General features: G+C 44.7%; 1 protein-coding gene across 2 annotated transcripts in view; it reads right to left on the bottom strand.

The window, feature by feature from the left end:
* Positions 1-22,115, bottom strand: part of GAB2 (GRB2 associated binding protein 2) — a 178,048-nt gene that overhangs the window by 10,809 nt on the left and 145,124 nt on the right. For both annotated transcript variants that reach the window (XM_069564916.1, XM_069564917.1), the window contains exons 3-4: positions 13,846-14,089; positions 491-1,083 (exon numbers count right to left, since the gene is read on the bottom strand). In XM_069564916.1, the coding sequence (XP_069421017.1) occupies positions 491-1,083; positions 13,846-14,089 (837 nt within the window). The remainder of the gene's footprint in view (positions 1-490; positions 1,084-13,845; positions 14,090-22,115) is intronic.

Raw genomic sequence — 22,115 nt, 5'->3', positions numbered from 1 at the left:
TTCAAATAGATGTTCAGACTTTAACCAGAGATGCAAATGTGGCTTAGAAAATATTTTGTAGATTTAATTTTAATAGCCTGTTGGTCCACAAAGGCTTGGCTCCAGTTTGGACTAGTCTTCTAAATTTATTTTTGAAATCTTTCATTTGATTTATAAATGAGTAAAAGACTATGATCCAGACCTCTAAACCCCTAATACATTGTAATGTGGTTAACCAAGAATGTTCTCTTTCCTTAGTGAAACAGTAACTTCTCTCAGGCAGGATCTGCTAAACTCTTGCCACTGTGGTGTTCACTAATAGCCTCCAGGGTTGGGGGCCCAACTAGGAAAGGTCTGGGGTGAGAAGATGCCTAAACCTGTGAGCATCCCTGACCTAGGTGGGCCTTAAGCCCCTGTGGCCTGGATGACTGAGAACTCGTACAATGCTGAGTCCCCTGTGCCCCCTCCCTTCCTCCCACCTGCTCTGGGTGCAGCCAGGGCTCACACTGACCTCGGTGAAGCCGGCTGTTGTCCATGGCTGGGAGGGTGTTACGCCTGGGGATGGTGGCGGCGGCAGAGACCGATCTGCTGCCTTCCCCGGTGGGAGGTCTCTGCTGAGGGCTGCCCCACCGAGGTGTGTCTGCCTGACTTGGCTTGGGGGGCCGGGGCGGGGGAGCTATGGCCGAGTCCCCAGGCGTGGCCACTGCCATGGCGTTGTGGTTCTTGTCCAGCGTGAACGTCCTAGGGATCTGGTAGGCCGAGAGCGGGGTGGCCGGAACGTCCACGTTGTCCACCAGGAGGTCCCCAAACTCCCGGCACAGGGTGCTGCTGGGCGTCTTGAAGGTATACACGTCCTCGTTATCTGTTTCGGAGCCGGTGAGGCTGCCCTTGGTGTGGCCGTGGGCAGCCAGGCTCCGGGGGAGGTCGTAGGCACTGTCTCTGAACTCTGCGTTGTGCCGGCTTGGCTTCGGGAGGCTGTAGAAGCCGTGGACTTGACCGCCAACCCCGTTGACACAGTGCCCGTTGCCCTGGGCAAGTTTCTGCACAGCTGTGTCGCTCCTCATGAGGAACGAGGCCCTGGTGCCCTGAGAGAAGCTTGCACTCCTAAGAGACAGAAAGAGGGGGACGCAGGGGTTAGAGGAGGCTGGCAGGAGTGTCCACATCCCGCTGCAGTGACGTGGTGGGGAACAAACACAAGCTGAGGAGGCTGGAGGCCTGAGGCTTATCTGGACACAGTATATCTTCTCTCGGAGTTTCAGTAAATGCATCTGCAAGAATGGGGATTAAAATAATAACTTTGCAGCTTGTTTAGAAATTGGACTCTGGTGCATCTAGAAAGTATGTGTTCAGTGTTAGCCTTTGTCCCGTCCCCTACCCCCACATGGCTGTGATGAGCAGAGGTTGGTCTTACCTCCTCAGACATCAACAAACTACTTGCATCAGCCATGTGTTCACCGCTTTAAGTGGCAGGGAATATACGCATGTGTATACAAAGGCTGTGAGACAGTGGAAAGAACCCTTAAGTTGGTATCAGAAAACAGCAAACAAGTCATTTTACCCGAGTCTCAGTCTCCCCACTGTAGAACAGGTCAGCTGACATGTTCTAAGTTAAATAGAAGTATTCAAATGTAAGCTATAGATTTATTTTCCATCGTGTTCACTGAGAGGCATTCAGAGGGGAAAATCTCTCTCCAGAAGACTAAAATACTATAGGAAAAATGTTTTCCAGTTTAGGAACTATGCTCAGGAGAGGAAAGGTCTTAATTATTACTTTTTAAAATTCAGGTTTTGGGAAAACAAGGCAAGATTAAAAACGAAATGATTTGGGGGTGAAGGGTTTGTGAGTTCCATCCCCACCACTAATACATACCGTGGGCTTCCCCAAGGAGGGACCTGGGGGGGTCTTACACACTGAAGGCTTCCCCAAGGTGGGACCTGGGGGGTCTTACACACTGTGGGCTTCCCCAAGGCAGAACCTGTGGGGTTTTACACACTGTGGGCTTCCCCAAGGTGGGGCCCGGCGGGGGTGTGTGTCTTACAGGCTGTGGGCATCCCCAAGGCAGGACTTGGGGGCCCTCCAGGGTCCTTTCAGGTCCATCTGATTCTGAAAAGCCACGACCCCTTGGCTGTACTAGCATGGCTTCCACACTGCGTTCTGTTCTGCGTAGGTCCCTCCAGAAATGAGAAGGTGAAGTTCTGAGCAAGCAGAGATTCACGTCTGCTTTTCTCTTTCTCATAGGATGATTCTTCATAGGATTCCATTTGGGGAAAATAAAGGAATCAGAATTCTAGAATAATCCTGTACAGTGGTGATTCCCAGCTTTTGGGAGGCTATATGCCTCTTTAAGGATCTGATAAAAATCTCTTCTGGCACTTCTCACCAGAATAAGGCAGATCTCACACACATACAGATTTGCAGGGTAACAGAGGGATGGGTAGCCCTTGACCCACTGAGGCCAATCCATGGAGCCCCCGCCTTATACAAGCTCTCTCAGCTCATGGGGAGCTTGTTATTTGTGGATGTGGCCACCAGATGGTGATAGATATTAAGGCCCATCAGCTTAGAAAGCGGAAGGGAAACAGGTGTCGAGGCCAGGCTCTCTTTGTTAGTTAACCTGCATCCGTGACGGCTGGGACTGACATTGCCACACCGTTCACAACCCTCGTCCCTGGGCCTCCGTACTCTCCCCCTTTCTGTTCCATTTCACACACGTAAGCAAGCCAGCATCCCTGGCCTAGAGCACTGAACATCCAGCCTTCAGATCCTGGAGGGCCGGGTCCGAGACTGGGGAGCCAGTGGTGGACATGAGGGGCTCACATCTGTCTTTGATGCCTTTCACTGTGTCTTTTGGAGCTTCCAACTCTGGCGGATGCTCCCATCTGGATCTGTCCATTGAAAAAAACCTTTCCTGACATCTCACTTTCCATCTGGGCCAGGCCCAATGGATACAGAGAAGCCTCCTGCCCTGGGGGAGGGGGCACCGTGGTAGAGGAGGTGACAAGCCTGCAAGCCTTAGTCAGGCCTGTGACTATGCGGCTGTTGACACATTCAGAGCAACCGTCCCCGGTGGTGGTGGTGGTGCAGAGTGTCAGGGAGGCTTCTTCAGCGATGTCACCCTGGACTGACTGGCAACTGGCCAGGCAAAAGCAAGAGAAGGGAAAAGGTGTTCCCTTAGAGGCAGAGCAGTAGAATGCCATCTGGCAAGTTCAAGAACCACAAGCTGTTCAGGCTAGAGCAGGAGCCTTAGGAGGTGGGGTTGAGGGATGACAGTGGAGGGCCAGTCCTGGGCTGAGGAGAACAGGAGTCCTTGAGAGTCTAGGGTGCTGAGGGGTGTAGAGAGCATCTCAGGGAGCCTGCAGTGGCCTTCAACACACTCAGCCGTGAGCTCATCATCTCTCTCCTGACTCTCCGGTTTGGGGAAAGAAACCAAGCCACTCAAGCCAAAGCCCGGGAAGAACCTTTTTCACTTCTCACTCCATAAGCACATCAGATCCTATTGACTCCACCCCAGTTCAGGTCCCCCTGGTTGTCTTCTGCGTTTAACAAAAGGGTTGGTAGCTAACTAGCCTCCAGAATCATCTGCCCGGCTCTCTGGGCCTCTTTTCATCCCTCTCACGCTTCCTTTCCTAACTTCCCAGCTTAACAATTCTCAGTGCTGTCTCAGTGTCTTTAGGGTGATGGCATATCCCAGCTCCACTTTACCCGCCCAACCTCTTCTCCCCAGCTGCCCTCCTCAGGCTGGGATCTACACAGTTGGCTCTCCAGGGTTCCGAGAAGACCCCAGGCAGCCAGGCCTCTGTGCCGTGTTCGTGTCTCTGGAAGTCCCCCTCTCCCATCTGGCAGCTCAAACTCAGCTCCAGCAGCACCTCTTTTGAAGCTGGTTCTCGCATTCCTCACCTCCCAGCACAATCACTTGCTCCCTCTCAGAGCAGGTAGCGACTGCTACCTGTGTTACACACCAGTTGCTTATTTCCTCCACCAGGCTGATTTCCTTGAGGAAAGAAACAGTGTCTTATTCATTTCCCTCTCATCAGCACCCAGATTAGCGCATGTCACATAGTGAATGGTGAATATGTGTTTGCTGAATGAACAAGCAAATGAACTTATAAACAGACACACAGGTAAAGAAAAGCCTTGGTGCTGCCATCCACTTTCCCCGAGCTTGGCCTGAACCCTTAGGAGCAGCAGATGGAAACTCTTTTCTCTTCAGAACATGGGAACCCCTGTCCCAGCCTCCTGCTGCCCTGGTGTCCCCTCTCCGGTTACAGAACTGCTCACTCATCCCTGAGCTCCTGGCCTGGGCTTGCATTATCTACCTTTTTCTGGAACGTCTCCTTGATACATCACAATCTGACAAAATGCCAAAGAAGCCTTCCTGCTCCACAGAGGTGCTTCAGTCCCTCAGACTTACCTCGTGGCTTCACTCACTCTTCCCACTTTGCTCCCACAGCACACTTCGTGTTCCCTGCACACACTCACCTCACCCGTGTCTTGTGGGACAGTTATTTGGGTCTTGGTCCTTCTGCTTCTGTCTGGCCCTGTGTTCCCAGAAGGCAGGGTACCACATCCCATCATCCCCAGGCACAGCCCCTGGCATGTGGTAGATGACACCCATGCCTGCTGAGGGGGCTGGTCATCACTGCAAGAATCGGGTCAGAGGAGCTGAACGAGGGAAACAAACTTGCCCAAAGGTATGCACTCGGATGCAGTGCAGGTATTACCCTCATGCCTCAGAAGAGAAAAACAGTAAATGGCAGAGATGGTGCAAGAAGATACTCGATCACAGGTGTACAGGGGAGCTCCCTGGGGACAGAGGGACGTTTGCCAGAAAATATTCCCCTGCTCCAGCAGCTTCCCTTTCCATTGCTGGCCCCCGCTGCTCTAGAGGCTGCTGGTGGGTGGGGCTATCCCGCCACCTTGGTCTGAAATCAGCTCCAAATTTCTCCCTCAGCTTTTAGAAATGCTCTCCCAGGTTTTCCCAGCCACTTTATTTTGCACTTTTTTTTTACACGTTTTCACACATTATGGAACATACAATTTCACCCGTTTCCACTCTGTGAGATACCAAGTGCATTAACGATGAAAGACCCGGTTTGATTTTCTTTTACAGCTTCTTCTTGTTCAGTCGGTAAGTTGGTCAAGTCATGCCTAACTCTTTGCGACCCCATGGACTACAGCATGCCAGGCTTCTCTGTCCGCCACTATCTCTTGGAGTTTGCTCAAGTTCATGTCCACTGAGTCAGTGATGACTGTGTTCCCATTTAAGGAAATCTTGTAAACCCTTGTAAGTAAATTAGCCACCATTTTAGGGTTCTGTCCCTGGCACTGGCAATCTTGAAAGGTCATTTGGACCATCATTCTGCATCTGACTCATTCCAAATGGATCCTTCCAGTGAGGGAAGAAAGCTCAGAAAATTCTGTGTCACAATCTCTAAGAGGTAAGGTGGTCTTTGTATCTCAAACTTTTCTGCCTGCAATATTGAGCTTGCCTTCTCTCTGCAGTTACAGAGAAAAGCTGTATATGTGAAACTAACAATGTAAAAGCTGTATATTCTGTCTTTGGTTAATCACAGCCACTAACGATTCATCACCAGTTAAATTCTCCATCGACATTTCTGATTTTGCTTTTTACCCACCATCTTTCTGTAGAAGAGTGCTACAGGGTCAGTGACTTCCATTTTGGAATTTCATCCCTTGAAATTTTGCTTCCCTCAACTCTTACCAGAATTATGGCTTTCCAGGACGTGTGACTTACTACATCACATGACTTGTTACAGGTTTAACAGCCTTAAGATAGAGATTGGTTAATACTCGCTAGAATCTAGAATGAGGTCCTAAGTGTGTGTGTATGTGTGTGTTAAATCAGTTCAGTTGTGTCCAACTCTTTGTGACCCTATGAACTGCAGTCCGCCAGGCTCCTCTGTCCATGGGATTCTCTAGGCAAGAATACTGGAGTGGGTTGCCATGCCCTCCTTCAGGGGATCTTCCCAACCCAGGGGTCGAACCCAGGTCTCCCACATTGCAGGCAGATTCTTTGTTGTCTGAGCTACCAGGGAAGCCCCGAGGTCCCAAATACTAGAGGATAAAAATAAATCTAGTGAAACTAAATTGTTTCCAAAAACAAAAATGATTCTGCTTGCTTTGACAACATCAGTTCAAAACTCCTTCTATTGGCAACAGTTACTATTTTGAATTATTACTTATTTTAGCTCAGTGGAAGAGCTGGATTTTTAGAACTGAAGTCATTTTAACCAGAATACATATTATCCAGTACTTAAAGAAACATTAGTGGCTAGTAGTGTAGTAAGAGTAATAAAAAATTTATGGTTTTATCTCTAGGATGCTTAATTTCTTGTAGCTGTTTATCAGGATCCCTCATAAATATAAAAGGGACAGAGAGAAGGCTAGTATTATTAGCCTCAGTAAATATGATTTCAGTACAGTAATCAATCAGGCATATTTACGTCTGTGCTAGGCAGAGATGAATGAGCTGATTCTCTCTCAAAGTCCCTACTCAAAAGTAATCCTGAGATTACTTTGGAGATCAAAAGAGGTAACTACTGGTAAAGCGCTTTGTAAACTGTTTGTTTCCAGAGTACCTAGTATGTAATGGAGCAGTGCGTGACTAAAGCCCATCCACACACTCGCCAACACCTGGCACTGCTCCTTTTTTTGTCTGTTTGTTTGTTTGTTTGTTTTACTGTAGTCATTCCAGTGGAGATTAAGCAAAACCTCACTGAGGTTTTAATTTGCATTTCTCTGATGGTTCAGCATGTTTTCATGTGCTTATTACTGGCCATTCCTCTATCTTTTTTGTGAAGTGTCTCTTCAAATCTTTTGCCCATGCAAAAAACTTTGCTTGCTTGTCTTCTTATTGAGTTGTAATAGTTCTTTACGTATGCCAGAAATTAGTTCTCTGTCAGATATATGCTTCGAGCATTTTCTAGGATTTGTCGACTTGCTTTTTGTTGTTGTTTCACTTTTTTGTCTGCACTGCACAGCGCACAGGATCTTAGTTCCCTGACCAGGGATCATACCCTGTCCATTGTAATGCAAGGCAGATTCGTAACCATGGACCACCAGGAAAGTTCACCATTTTATTCTCCCAATGGGATCTTTTAAAGAGCAAAAGTTTTAATTTTGATAAAGACTATCAGTTTTTTCTGATTCCTGATTTTTAAATCCCATATAAAAAATCTTTTCTTACCCCAAGATCACAGAGATATTTTCTTCTGTTAAGTTTCAAAGTATTAAACTTTACATTCAGGTCTCTGATACTTTTTAGCTTTTGAGTAGTATGATAGAAAGTAAAGGTTTTTTAAAATTCCTATATAGGTATCTATTTGTTGAAAAAACTTTCATTTCCCTATTGGCACCTTAGTTTAAAAAAATATATATATATATATATACACACACACACACACATACACACACACACATATATTCATTCTAACCCCTCCAGATTCACTAATCTGTTCCAGTGATTTATATGTTTACCCTTTCATTAATACAACTATCATGATTAACCTTAGTTTGACAGAAGGTCTTAAAATCAGGTAGTATAAGTCCTCTAACTTTGTGCTGTTTTTTTTTTTTTTTAAATCACTTTGGTTATTCACACTTTCACATACATTTTAGAACTAGTTTATCAATTTCTGTGAGAAAGCTTGCTAGGATTTTTATTTGGATTGTACTGAATCTACAGGTTAATTTGGGAAGAATCACCATTTTAATAATATTAACTCTTCCAATTCATAACTATAGTATATTATTACCTCCATATTCAGGTCTTTAATTTCCCTCAGCAATGTTAGTGGTTTCAGTGAAGAGGTCTTGCCTGTCTTTTGTTAAATTTATTCCTAAGCAGTCTACTTCTTCGGGCATCATTATATAGATTTTTTAAGTTCATTTTTTTGTTGTTGTTGCTAGTAAGTAAAAGTTATTTTTGTATAGTGATCTTTTCTCCTGTGAATTTGCTAAATTAACTTATTAATTCTAGTACTTATTTTCTATATTCTTTAGGATTTTTAATATAAACAACCATGTTACCGGCAAACAGAAACTATTACATCTTCCTTTCTGGTATTTGTGCCTTTTATATATTTTTTGTTCCCTTATTGAACTCACTAGGATCTCTAGTACAACTGTGAATAGAAGTAGCAAGAGCAGGTATTGTCTTCTTGTCCCCAGTATTAGGGGAATATATTTAGTATTTTTCCATGTAGGCTGTTCTTAGAAGTCTTAGTTTGAGATAGTTCTCATCTATTTACAGTTTGCTAAGAAATATTTTTTATAAAGATGTATTATGTTTTGTCAAATCTTTCTTAGCATCTACTGAGGTGTATACATGCAATGAAATATTTACTTAGCCTTAAAAAGGAAGAAAATCCTGACACTTGCTACTATATAGATGAATTTTGAGGGCTTTATGCTAAGTGAAATAATTCACTCACAAAAAACACTGTAATTCCACTGAGAGAAGCCTAATTCATACAGATAAAAAGTAGAATGGAGGTTGTTAGGGGCTGGGGGAAGGTGAAATGAGGTATTAAGGGTACAGAGTTTAAATTTTGAGAGATGAAAAGAGTTCCAAAGATTGGTTGCAGGAGTGTGAAAGTACTTAACACTACTGAACTGTACACTTCAAAACGGTTAAGATAGGACGTTTCCTATTATGCATATTTTAACACAATTTTTTGTTAAAGGAGAAAACAATCAGAGGAAGAAAGATACAATTATATCCAGGAGAATAAGAATAAAAAGAACAGTTGATCTCTCATCAAAAATAACGAAAGTCCAGAAGACCATAGCATGGCATCCTTTAGAATGCTGAAATAAAGCCATTTTTATACTCAGCAAAAGTCTCTCTCAAAAATAAAGGTGATACTGTATGGCACAGGGAACTATATTCAATATTTTGTGATAAACCATAAGAGAAATATGAAAAAGTATGTGTATCATATTTGTGTATAACTGAACCACTGCTGTACAGCAGAAATAACTCAACACTGTAAATCAATTGTATACTTCAATAAAATAAATCAAATTAAAGGTGAAATAAAGGTATTTTCAGATAAGTGAAAGCTGGGAAAATTGGTCACCAGGGGACTCACATGGCCATAAATGGTAAAGGAAGCTCTTCATGGGAGTTTCCCGGCAGTCCAGTGTAAGGACTTGGCACTTTCACTGCCATGGGCCTAGGTTCAATCCCTGGTCAGGGACGATCCCCACAGACCATGCAGCATGGCCAAAATGAAATAAAATAAAATTAAAAAAAAAAAAAAAAAAGGAACTTCAGGTTGAAGAGAAATAAAACCATGTAAAAACCCCACTAGATAATGTTTAATATTTGTTTTCAACATACATATTTTAAAGAATTTAGAAGGGAAAAAAACAATACTTTATAATTTTGAAAAATATTTACTATTTCTGCTTGTCTTTCTTCATTCCTGCTCATAGTTTTCTTCTGGTAATACCTTGCTTCAGCCTTATTATTTCTTTAAATTAAATCTCCTAGAAATTCTCTTACTTCTTTTTCATCTAAGAATGTCTTACTTTGTTTTCATTCCTGAAGGAATACTTTTGCAGAATTGAGACCTCTGGATTGATAAGAGTTTCTTTCCCTTTTCATTAATTTCAAGTGTGTTTTCTTTTCTCATATGGAATATTGTTATAATATGGGCTTTTAAATCTGTGTGTAGAAGCTCCAACATTTGTAATAATGAGGTTGGTCTCTGTGCTCGCCCTTGAGAATTAGTTATAGTTTGCTCATTTTCTGTATGCCCAGAAATTTTGGATTATATTCTGAATGCTGTGTAGACTGTGTTCTTTTATCATCCTCTGGAAAATACTGATGTGTTTGTTTTTGCAGGCAATCAACATGGTTAGGTTTAGCCTCTTAAGTTCTGTTTCTCCTTTTGTGTGTGGTAGTAAAAAATCTCAGTTTAGTTCACAAAGCTCTTGTTATGCTGGTTTGAGTCTATCTCACACACGGGTTCCCTGGTGGGTCAGACAGTGGAGAGCCTGCCTGCAGTGTGGGAGACCTGGGTTCGATGCCTTGGGTTGGGAAAGATCTCCTGGAGAAGGAAATGGCAATCCACTCGAGTATTCTTGCCTGGAGAATTCCACAGAGCCTACAATCCACGGGGTCGCAAAGAGTTGGACATGACTGAGCACCGCTCGCACTGCTCCACGCCCACCCCCCCATCAAGATGAGCCTGAGACTTGAGTGGTTTTATATCCAGAATCAGGAAATCCCTTCTCTAGCTCTCTCCACTCTGGGATACTCCACTCTTCCCCAGCCCCCGAAGGGCTCCTTTTCTGGAGATTTCTGTTAGAGTTTCAGCAGCCTGCCCCACTGTGCTGCTTTGGGAGGGGGCCCATACTCAGGACAAATCCACCAGAGACAGAAAATTCACTCTGTGCAGTTGCATCTTCAGAGTTTGCTCTGCTACATAAGCTGCTTCCTTTCATTTACAGAGTCTTTGGGTAATCATATTTTGCCTGGAGTTTTTAGTTGTAATTAGTGGGAGGGATAATCTGTGGTGGCTTCTGCCACCATAGAGAAACTGAAACTTATACGTTCTTTTTCAAAGTTTCTTTTGCCTAAATTTCACCATCTCTTTACTCATTATCCATGTTCCCTCCCTGCCACAGATTAAAGCAATCAACACAACTATTTTAAAGTCTTTGTATGCTAACTCCAAAAACCGAGCTTATTTTGTTTCTATGACCTGAGTTCTCTTGACCACAGGTCAACTTTACAGTGTCCTCAAGTGTCCAGCAATTTCTCACTATCTACTGAACACTTGGGATGATATGTTATGGGAATTTCATTCAAAAGAAAAGTCATATAAATTGAATCTTGTTCAGTGTGGGTCCCTTTTTTAAAAACAAATTTGTCCTGCTCTTTGATTGCTCTTCAGTGCCTTTAGTTTTTTAAAATGTTTTGTCTGGAGTTTGTAATTGTTATAGTATGTTTGCTATCATGCACACTACTCTACTACCGCCAGAAACTATATATCCCTCTAAAGATAGGTCCGTCTAGTCAAGGCTATGGTCTTTCCAGTGGTCATGTATGGATGTGAGAATTGGACTTTGAAGAAGGCTGAGCACCGAAGAATTGATGCTTTTGAACTGTGGTGTTGGAGAAGACTCTTGAGAGTCCCTCGGACTGCAAGGAGATCCAACCAGTCCATTCTGAAAGAGATCAGCCCTGGGTGTTCTTTGGAAGGAATGATGCTAAAGCTGAAACTCCAGTACTTTGGCCACCTCATGAGAAGAGTTGACTCATTGGAAAAGACTCTGATGCTGGGAGCGATTGGGGGCAGGAGGAGAAGGGGACGACAGAGGATGAGATGGCTGGATGGCATCACTGACTCGATGGACGTGAGTCTGAGTGAACTCCGGGAGTTGGTGATGGACAGGGAGGCCTGGCGTGCTGCGATTCATGGGGTCGCAAAGAGTCGGACACGACTGAGCAACTAAACTGAAATGACTGAAAGAAAGCTTCCTTTCCACCCTCCATTCCTGCTTGGAATCTTACAAACACTGTTTGAGTTTACTATTTTTAAAACTCTCCCTGAGATCCTACTCATCAACCTCTTGCTCCCTCACCCACACAAATCAAAACAAAGACACAGAGAAAAGCACGACTTGGTCAAGGCCCCACAATCAAGTTGCTTCCCCAGATGTAGATAAGCTCTGTCTCATTCATTAACATCCACAGGCTATGGAGATAACATATTTCCATAACACAGATTTGTTCAAATATTTATCATGCAACGATATGTGCTCTGAGTCCTGTCCCAAAGGATAGTAACGTATTAATATAAAAGTGGAAGGGTGATTTGCAGTCTGCACTAGGATCATTTACAGTTTTGCAGAAAACCAGGGTCTCAGGACCCACCGCAGGGCCACTGAATCAGAAGCAGCATTTCAACAAGGTGCCTGGGTATTTCACGTGCACGTTCCTGTTTGAGAGACACTAATACAAAGTGCTCTGTCTTTCGCTGAAACTATGAGGGTACAGCCTCTCATTCTTTACTCCCCTGTGACCCTGTGTGTAGCTGAAGGGGTGGGGGCCTGGGAGAACATCTGGCAATATGTCCTGAGGACCTCCTGCCTCACGGGTACCTCAGAAATGTTTTGCCATTTTATGTTCATTAATTATGCTCGCGAGTTAATTATTCTCACTCTGCAGAGAAGGAAACTGAAGGCCAAGGAGGCTAAATAAATGGCCCCCAAGGTCACAAAGAAGTGGCCAGACCTGAATCTGAAACCATAACTGACTGAACTGCAGAGCCTGTAAAACACTTTGCATTCTACCCGGTCTGTGGTTCAGAAGAATTAGGTACTAACTAGTTCAGGGATCCTGGTTGATTCATTCTACCTGTGTGGAACTCAGGTCCTCATGCGTACACTGATGGAGGTCACCTGAACTAGCGGAAGCTCACAAATGAATCATGCTGCTTGAGGAAAATGAATTTTTTGAGGCAGATTTCAAACTGAGTATTGGCAGTGTGTGAAAATGACTCAGAAAACCAGAATCACAGAACAGCACAGTGTAGAGAAAAGAGTGCATGACCAGGAAGGAGAAGCCTGGGTTCTGGTCCGACCTCTGTCATTCAGAAGTCGAGAGTCTCGGTTTCCTCACCCGTGAAACAGGGAGAAATGATCGATCCTAGTGACCTCAGTGTATTTGACTGGTTTAAGTCTGATCATGCATGAAAATATCCTGTAATGTGATTTATCAATAAACCAGCTCTCTAACTGCCTTAATTCTCCTAACACAAATTAGTTATTTCTAAATTAATTAATACAGGAACGTGATTTGCAACCTGCTGGCCATGGTAGAATTGGGAACCAGTTCCGGCAAAGTCCATAAGCCCTGTGCTTTTGTTTATCCTAATAATGAGATAAAAGGTAATAAAAGTATGCACAGGCTCTATGCCTGAGAGAGTTTCCGCTGTCAGAAAAACGAAAACTTACTCTAGAGCGGGGAGTTCTTGCTACGACTTTCTGTGATGATGAAAATGTTTTGTATTTGCATGACCCTGTATGGTGGCCAGTGGCACGTGTGGCCACTGAGCACGTGAAATACGGCTGGTGCAACTGAATAAGTTAATTTTCACTGCAATTTAATTGAAATAATTTTCTTTTAAATTTATGCTGTTACAGACATCTTTGGCATCTATTTTCTTTCATCATTACCACAGTCACAACTGTTATTTATTTCACTGTGTCAGGTCTTAGCAGCATCATGTGGGACTTCTGTTGTGGCTCACGGACTCTCTAGTTGTGGCACGCAGACTTAGTTGCTCCACGGCTGCTGGGCTCTTAGTTCCCCGACCAGGGATCAAACGTGTCCCCTGCTCTGGCAGGCAGATTGGTATTCACTGGACCACCAGGGAAGCTCCCGAGTTTTATTTAATTTTAATTGACTCAAATTTAGATAGCCACATGTGGAGAGTGGCTGCCACATGGAACACCACAGTGGTAGCAAAAGTGAGATACGGATTTACTCAACAATGTTATTTTATAGCTATACTGTTAGGGTCAACAAATGCACTGACTTTGATTCTGAAACTCTAGCTTCTTAACGCCTTTTTTTCCAAATTAAAATTTGTAAAGCAAGATTTTTGATAATAAAAGGATTCTTTGGAATCCACGTATCGTTATATAGCAACGTAGATGATACCCATAAAATGTGAAGGTTACCTAAACTAGAGCAGCGGTGTTTTTGTTTTATAATTATGTATCTGGTGACCTGGAAAGATGCAATGATAGTTTACTCCCGCGTCTTCAAAATTAAAAAGCCGAGGCTGGAAAGGACTGGGCCCGCGAGCGGCGCTCGGGCAGCCTACCGTGTGCTCTCCGCCCTCCGGCTGATGCACTGGTGCAGGTACAGGTACTCCTGGGGCGCGCTGGCCGACAGGGCGGGCTGCACGTGGTTGGACAGCGCGGGCTCGAAGGTGAACAGGGTCGGCTGGCTGGAGTGCGACGGGGCCGAGGCTTTCCGTTCTCGGAGAAGGTGCTGGCTGGAGCTGCTGAGCTCCGCCGGAGAGGAGCGCGGCGCGTGCGGGGCCGAGGAGATGTTCCGCAGGGAGTCTGTGAAGAGAGCCAGGGCTGTGTGAGGGGAAGCGGAAGGGAAGGCGGCCCTCTCCCGGACCGGGGGGCGCAGCGCCCTCAGCACCTGCCCGCCCGCTGCCCTCCCTACTGCCCCCTGCTGGCTCAGGCCCCGGGGTCGCCCGGAGGCCACTGTCGCCAGTCACCCCCTGCCCGCTCCGGGAGGCGAGGCCAGCCTCGGGCAAGGGAACGCCACTGCCTCCCCTCTCTCTGCGGGCTCCTGGGGCATCGCCTCCCTCTCAGCTACGCTGGCTTTACTAAATGAAGCTCGGCTTCCCGAAGACTTAGGCGCCGAGGGGCCTGGGCCGTGTCGCCGCACTGCCTGATAAAAGTGTGCGGAACGGAGCCGCCCGTCCCTCCAGACCGTCCGGGCCCCTCCGGCCTGCCCTTCCCTGTCCTCCCGGGACGATGCTCCCGGCTCCCGTACTCGCCACTCTCTGTCTATGGGTTTGTTTTTATTTTTCTTCTTCTTCTTAACTCTTATCTTTAACTCTCCCTGTTGTGTTAGAAAGGAAGCGAGGTATTAAAGACAGATAATAGTTTAGAGAGCTACACCCCAAGCCAAGGGCATTATTCATTTGGCTGGCTCTCTAGGCTTAGTCCAAATGCCTGAGCACAACATACAAGGCCTTTCACAGTCTGGCCTATTTCCTGCTTTCCTCCTCCCATACCCCAGGCATATGGAAGCTTCATCAGTCGGTGGACACACCAGCCCCTTTTATGATTCTTTGTTTTGGTTTGTGCTGTTTCTTCCGCCTGGATTTTACTTCTTTAGCATTCACAGGCAAGCTTTTAAGACCCTACACAGATATCATATTCTCCCTGAAACCTTCCTGGACTCCATTGTTCTGGGTGCGAACAGCATGTGGCCCTCACTTCATTATATCCACTGTCAGCCTTGCCTGGCCCATGGTGTCTAAGAGCAGTGACTGCTGATGTTACCTCTTCAGTGCCAACATTTACCTAATAAAGCCCAGGTACACAGAACAAGTTCTGAGTCTGTCTTTGTAGAATATGCAAAAAAAAAAAAAAGCATTCGGCATGCAGTAATTCCACCAGCAAAACTTTTTGTTCAAAAGGAAGGTTAAAGATGTCATTTCTGGCAGTGTGATGGCCAGTGGGGCTGATGTTTTAGTGGTGATGACGGGGGCTTTCCAGGGCTAGTGACCACTTCAGAGGAGACTTAGTTCTCTTTCTACCCCGTTATCTGACCTGTTTTAGCACCCTTCTCACGGATCCCCAGCTCTACAGCATTAGTGACTCTCTAGCCTTTTCTGATGCTGGACAGGTCAACTACTGCCAGCGTATAGCAGGAAACGCCACGGGCCTCTGGGGAAAAACTGTTCCATCGACAGCTCTGTCGACCTCCAAAGTGAATGCCCGTTACAGGTCTTGTGAACTGGATGTCTGTTAACAGAATCGATGGCTTCGTTACTCCATTAGATGTGTGAGATGAGCTCTCTGATGGCAGAGGAGAGGGTTGACACCCGGGAGAGGGGAAGGCCCAGTGCCAGGGGAGACCCAGGGGAGGTGCCAGGGCAGCCTCTCGGGGGCACCCCACGCTGTCCGTGGTCTCTGGACCCCCCTCCCCTGACCAGCCCATACAGGGGGCTTTCCTCAGCGCTCTGCCCACACCCTCCTGTGACCTCACTCTCCCTCCAGAGACTCTCTGGGGCATCCTGTCCGCCCTCACAGCTTCAGCTATGTGACAACAATTCACAGATCTTAATCTCTGGCTTGGTTCTGTCTCCTGAGCTCTCTGTCCTATAACTGCTCCCCGTCTCTTCCTCCCCGCCAGTCCCCCAATCTGCCGGGCACCTCGATTCAGCTGTCCCACAAGCAAGTCAAGCTCAACCATCTCAATGGAACTCCTCCTGGATTCTGTATCTCAGTGAAGCACATCAACACTGCCATCCGGTCAGTTCTCCGAGACAGAAACCCAGGCATTATCTATCACCCTTCCCTGTTTCTCAATGACCACCTCATGCCATTATGCCTCTGCCCTGCTTAAAATGCAACAGATCCCTGCAATCCTCAGGATGACTTACAAAGATCTCTCTTTTTAAAACCACTTCCTGTTTATTTCTTCAACTGTGCTTCTCACTTGAACTTTCTTGTGTTTCAAACAGAATTTCAGGTGAATACCAACCTCTTTTGCATCACTCCATACATTAGGCTATGAACTCAGTGACGGCAGAGATACTGTCCCTTTTGTAACAATTTTATTCCTAGAATGAAGCCCCGTCTATGACACAGCTCCACAATCATGTATTGACTGAATGTCTGAAGTACATAGCATAATAAGTCAAACCCCCTCAATACCATCCGTGACTCCTCATTACCTTCAGAATAAAGGCCAGGTTCCTCAAACTGACAAGAATAGCCATTTTGTGACAAACAACTTATCCTGCCTTGTCACCCAATTCCTTTTTCATGTCCCCTGTGTTGAATGCTTGTGGGTCAAGCGTTCAAAGGAAGACAGACCCAGCCTCAGTGCCTCCAGCTCAGGCTGGGGATCCAAAGGCGACCCAGTCTGTTTAGTCACAGAGGAGGAGAAATCATTTCACCCCAGTCTCAGTTTCCTTATTTACAAATCTCCAGAGTGCGGTTGTAAGGATGAAATGCAGAAAGGGTCAGAGAAATGCTGCAAGTTGTGGTACTCAAAACGTGTTCCGTCGCCTCTGTTATCCCTGGTGCCTAGAACAGTCCCAGAACATAGTGGGTATTCATTACATATGTGTTGAATGAATGAAATAATTTTCTCTGGCACAAAAATCCATACATGCTTGTTTCTTGTGGTCAAAATCAAAGAGGTTTTCGAGATCTGGTAATAAGATGGAGTAGGGGTTAGGATGAGTTGGGCCCAGAGACACTTGGAATTTCACTCTTCTGACGTAAAGCCACGTCTATGAAACCAGTTAGCTCCATAATGGTCTTCATCGCCAGGAAAGTTCTTCCAAAGCTGTTTTGGCATGAAACCTTGCCAAAAATCCTACCTCAGCTTGCAACTTTAAAAGACTTCTATCTGAACTCATGTGATTACTCCTTCGTGTCTTTATGGGTTGAACAGTGTCCCCTCCAAAACTCATGGAACCTCAGAATGTGACCTTATTTGAAAATAGGGTCTTTGCAGATATAATGAATTAAAATGAAGTTACATGGGATTAGTGTGGGCCTTACTCCAGTGACTGGAGTCCTTATAAGAAAACAGACAGAGACACACAGGGAGAACAACGGGATGTTCCTACACAATGGGATGACAGAGGTAGAGGCTGGATTAAAAAAATGTGGGATATTCATACAAGGGAATAATATTCAGTCACATAAATGAATGAAATACTAATAACATGCCACAATATGGACGAATCCCCAAACACTGTGCTAAGTGAAAGAGACTAGTGACAACAGACCACGGATCACGTGACTTTGTTTATGTGAAATGTCTAGAGCAGGAAAATTCAGTCAGCAAGCAAACTAGTGGTTGCCTGGGAAGGAGGTGGGTTGGTAAGCAGGAATGGATAGTAACTGCTAATGAGAATGGTGTTTCTTTTTGAGGCTGATGAAAATTTTCTAAAATGAGACTGTGGTGATGGTTGCACAACCCTGGGAAATACTAAAACCACTGAACTGTACATTTAAATGGGTGACTTTTATGGTATGAGAAATTGTTGCTTAGAAGCTAAGCATGTTCGACTCTTTTGTGACCCATGGACTATAGCCCACCAGGCTCCTCTGTCCATGGAATTTCCTAGGCAAGGAAACTGGTAGGGTAGCCATCCTCTTCTCCAGGGGATCTTCCTGACTCAGGGATCAAACCTTCATCTCTTGCACTGGCAGGCAGACTCTTTACCACCGAGCCACTAAAAAGCCCAATATGGGAAATATATCTCAGTAAATTTCTAAACACACACACAGTCGACAGCTCCTCAAAAAGTTAAACACAGAATCACCACATGACCCAGCAATTCCACTTGTAGGTATATCCTAGGAGTAAAGGAAACATACGTCCACAGAAAAACCCGTAAACAAATTTTCACAGCAGCTTTACTCATTATAGCCAAAGTGGAGACAACCCAAATGCCTATAAGCTGATGGATATACATAGAGAATGTGGCATATCATATAATGGAATATTATTCAGCAGTAGAAAGAATAAAGTACAAATACATGTTACAAAATGTATAAACTTTGAAAGCATTGTGCTAAGTGAAAGGAAGCTAGATTCCACTTATATGAAATGTTAGAATTGGTAAATATTCAGAGACAGAAAATAGATTAGTAGTTGCTTAAGGCTGGGGGGATGATGGGAATAGGATGTGACTTCTAATGGGGACAAAATTTCTTTTGGGGGTCATAAAAATGTTCCTAAATTCGATTGTGAGGATGGTTGCACAATCCTGTGAATATACTAAAAACACTGACGTGTATACTTTGAGTGATATATAGTATGTGAATTAAACACACACACAGGCAGAAGCCCTTTGCAAAGTGTGCAGTGTAAAATATATGCAAGAGATTAACAGTCATCCCATTAAACTCATGTGACCTTTAGTTTTTATTTCCTCTCTGAAAACTGAACACTCAGTAAATACCAAGCCCTTGCTAAACTCCCTTGAGAAAAAGACATTCCCTGCTTCCTACCTTCAGTTCCCTATACCTCCCTCCAACCCCACTGTAGAGGGTTCACCCCATAATCCTAGCAAGGCAGTGGGCAGCTCAGGTAAACAAAAAGCTAGCACTTATGGTTTGGGGTGAAAAGCCTCAAGTGGGTTGGAATGCCACCTCACAGTGTGTGGGCCTCATGCACGGGACAGGAGTCAGGAGACCAGGGACCCGGTTCCAACTCTGCCTTTATGAGATCGTGGGCAGGTCTCTGAGCTCTGAATGCTTACCTGTGAGGTCGGGGGGATAAACCCTGGGCTGCCTACCTATCTCACTGGGCTGCTGTAAAGGGAAAATGACATAAGCTCGTGAAAACAAGTCTAAGCACTCATATAAAATGTTCGTTTAAAATTTGTTTTTATGGCCCTGGGTACCTCCTGAGCAAAGGAAAGAATGCTAAAAATAAAGGAAAACATTAGACAATATGTGGCTGGGCTGTTTTTGGTGTGTGCCTATCAGGCGGTTGTAATGATGTGTCTTGGGTCATTAGGAAGGTCAGTTACACAGCAAGAAGAAAATGGGCATTTCCAGACTTCTGGCCTGAGCTTCGATCTCCAAGTCTAGACGAAAGATAATGTCAGAAAACGCCTGAGTCAATTTGTTTTCTTTTCAACAGGGTTTTATTTTTTCCTCGTCTTCCTGGCTTCTTTTTAGGGCCCTACAAAATCACTCCCCTTCCTTTCCACAATCACTCATGGGAAGCCTGCCCAGCATAAAAACACTCCTCCCACCTTCTTGCAAAATTCTAGAACAGGAAAGCTCTGAAGGATTTCAGCAGAGGAGCCCAGCCCAGCCCAGCCCAGCCATCCACTGGCTAGTGATAACAGTAGCAGGAAAGGGGCGGTTGGCGAGAGTTTCTGGAAAAGATGACTGGCCAAGTCATGACTGCTTCCCTTATCTCAATGACCTTTTAATCTTCATCCCCCCTCCCAAACCCTCACCCCAAGCCTTGGTGGGTCTCAGAACCCACAAAATGGCAGACCAAAGCTTATGCTGGAGCCCAGGCTGGACTCAAACCTGGCTCTGGCCTTGGACGGGATACATAAATCTCTCAGAACCTCATTTGTTCAACAGGGAGAACACACAGTTTGCAGGGCTGCTGCAAGGACTGGAGATCATTTATACAAAGTATTTAGCAGAGCACCCCACTATTCTTACTGCTCCTATTCCTAGGGGACACATGGAACTGACTGAGACCTTGACATTGGCCAAGGTATGGAATCGCTTTCCAAGTCACAATTATACCTTGTATAGATTTATACATAAAAGTAATAAGAACAAAAACGTCTATATTGACTATAATAATTTCAGCTGCCATTTAGCAAGCACCTGCCATACGTCTCTAGTCCACTCTGTGAAGCAGATATTATTTCCTCCATTGTTTTTTGTTTGTTTTGTTTTATGGGGGGGATGGAGAAATTGAAGCGCAGAGACATTAATAATGAGTTCTGAGTCACAGACCTAGAAAGCGGCAGAGCCTAGATCTAAATGAGATCGCTTTGTCTTCAAAATCAATTCTTTTCAACCATGGAGAGACAATTCCTACACAATCCTTCTGTGGTGAATGGTGTTAGCTTTACGGGAGGCAGAGTCAAACAACAGAATGAGGGTCGAGGCCCAGCTCTGTCGCCAGCTGGCAGACTGACCTTTGGAACGCCATTTCACCTTTCTGAGCCCTGTTTTCTCTATTTATAAAAGCAAGGACTTGGATTAGATGAGGGATTCACATCAAAGTAATCTTTGGGAAACTTAAGAGAGCTGCTCCATGTAAGATCTAATGAGTTATATTTACACAGAGATTTAGATTCAGAACCAGTGGCTTGGTTTTTAATAATCTCTGGTTTTTAATTCTGGGGCAGGGGCAGAAGCATTAGGGTTGACTGAAAAATCAAGGGCAAAGCAAGCTCTGAAAGCCAAATGAAAGAACAAATTCTTCCCCAAATCTTTCCTGGTATCATCAAACTTCCAAATTGGAAACCATCCACATTCTTCCTGGCCCTCCTTATCATCTGTTCATGGCCAATTCAAAAGGAAAGGGCGAGCAACAGAAAGAGGCTAAAGTGGGTCAGAAACGTGGGAGTCCACATTCTCAGACGACTTTGCCGCAGGGCCTTGGACAACATTTTTAATTTCTCTGCACCTCCTCTCCCACGCTGTCAAATGCCAAAAAGAACGGAACACTTTACAGGGTCCTTTGAAGGATTCAATAACATAAAATATGAGTGAATAGTAACTATTAAATACTAAGTAAATGGTTGTTGGTTGATACTTGTTACATTATGTCAATTGTTCCTAGAAGTAGAAAAGTGGTAAGATTCTGAGTGTTCTTACTGGGGAGAAGATGAGTAAGGAAAGAATTTTGCAAACAATGGTGTAGGATTTTATAGGATGAGTGATCCCTGGAGAAAGCTAAATGAAAAGCAAGAATCAGGTGGTGAGTTCTAAAAACAAAAGCCTTGGAGTTCTCCAGTGGTCTAGTAGCTAAGACTCTGTGCTCCCAATGCATGGGGCCTGGGTTCAATCTCTAGTCAGGAAACTAGATCCCAAGAGCCACAAATAACAGGCTGCATGCCACAACTGAGGGTTTGTTTGGCACAAGGAAAGATCCTGTATGCTGCAATCAAGACCTGGTGCAGCCAAATTAATAAGTAAATATTAAAAAAAAAAAAGGAAATAAAAACATCCTGTTGACAGGATGGCTGATGGCAAAATTGGATCAATAGATCCAGGTCATTTTAACTCACAATCACAAGCCTGAACTTATTTAGGAAGGAATAATCCTCAAAATCCTCTTGTAGACATCATCATTAAGAGAAGTTATTCTTACATTTACAGTCAAGCACAATAACTCCCATAACATGGCAACTGGAAGGGATCCTGGTGTCCAGTCATTCATTTATCATCACTGCCCTCCTCTCTCACCCTCATATCTCTCATTTACAACTGGAGAAGCCATAGTCCAGAAAGGTGAGGCTACTTGTCCAAGGACATACAAGGGGTCAGATGTAAACTCTGAAATTAAAACTTAGCTCCTGTAGCCCAGGGGTCCTTCTGCAGTACCAGTAGAAAGATGTATCCTTGTGAACGAAGATATATTCTCTATAATGGGGGGAGGGGGGCAGGGCAGAATCAAGTCAGGAGATCTGATGACCAAGACTCTAGATAGCGGGATTACTGTTTTGTCATGAGTTTATATTACTCATATTTGCATGGAAAGCAAACATTTGCTGGATCAAACTACTGAAGACTAGTGTAAATAATTCCCCAAGTTCAAAAATATACGGCTCCTAATGTTTATAGAGACTATAAAGCGGAGGAAGAGAAAAGAGGATGCAGAGACAGGCAG

Source organism: Ovis canadensis, chromosome 21 (assembly GCF_042477335.2).
Source record: "Ovis canadensis isolate MfBH-ARS-UI-01 breed Bighorn chromosome 21, ARS-UI_OviCan_v2, whole genome shotgun sequence".
Taxonomy (NCBI): domain Eukaryota; kingdom Metazoa; phylum Chordata; class Mammalia; order Artiodactyla; family Bovidae; genus Ovis; species Ovis canadensis.
The sequence above is the reverse complement of the archived record's forward strand: the minus strand, read 5'-3'. Positions and strand labels throughout refer to the sequence as shown.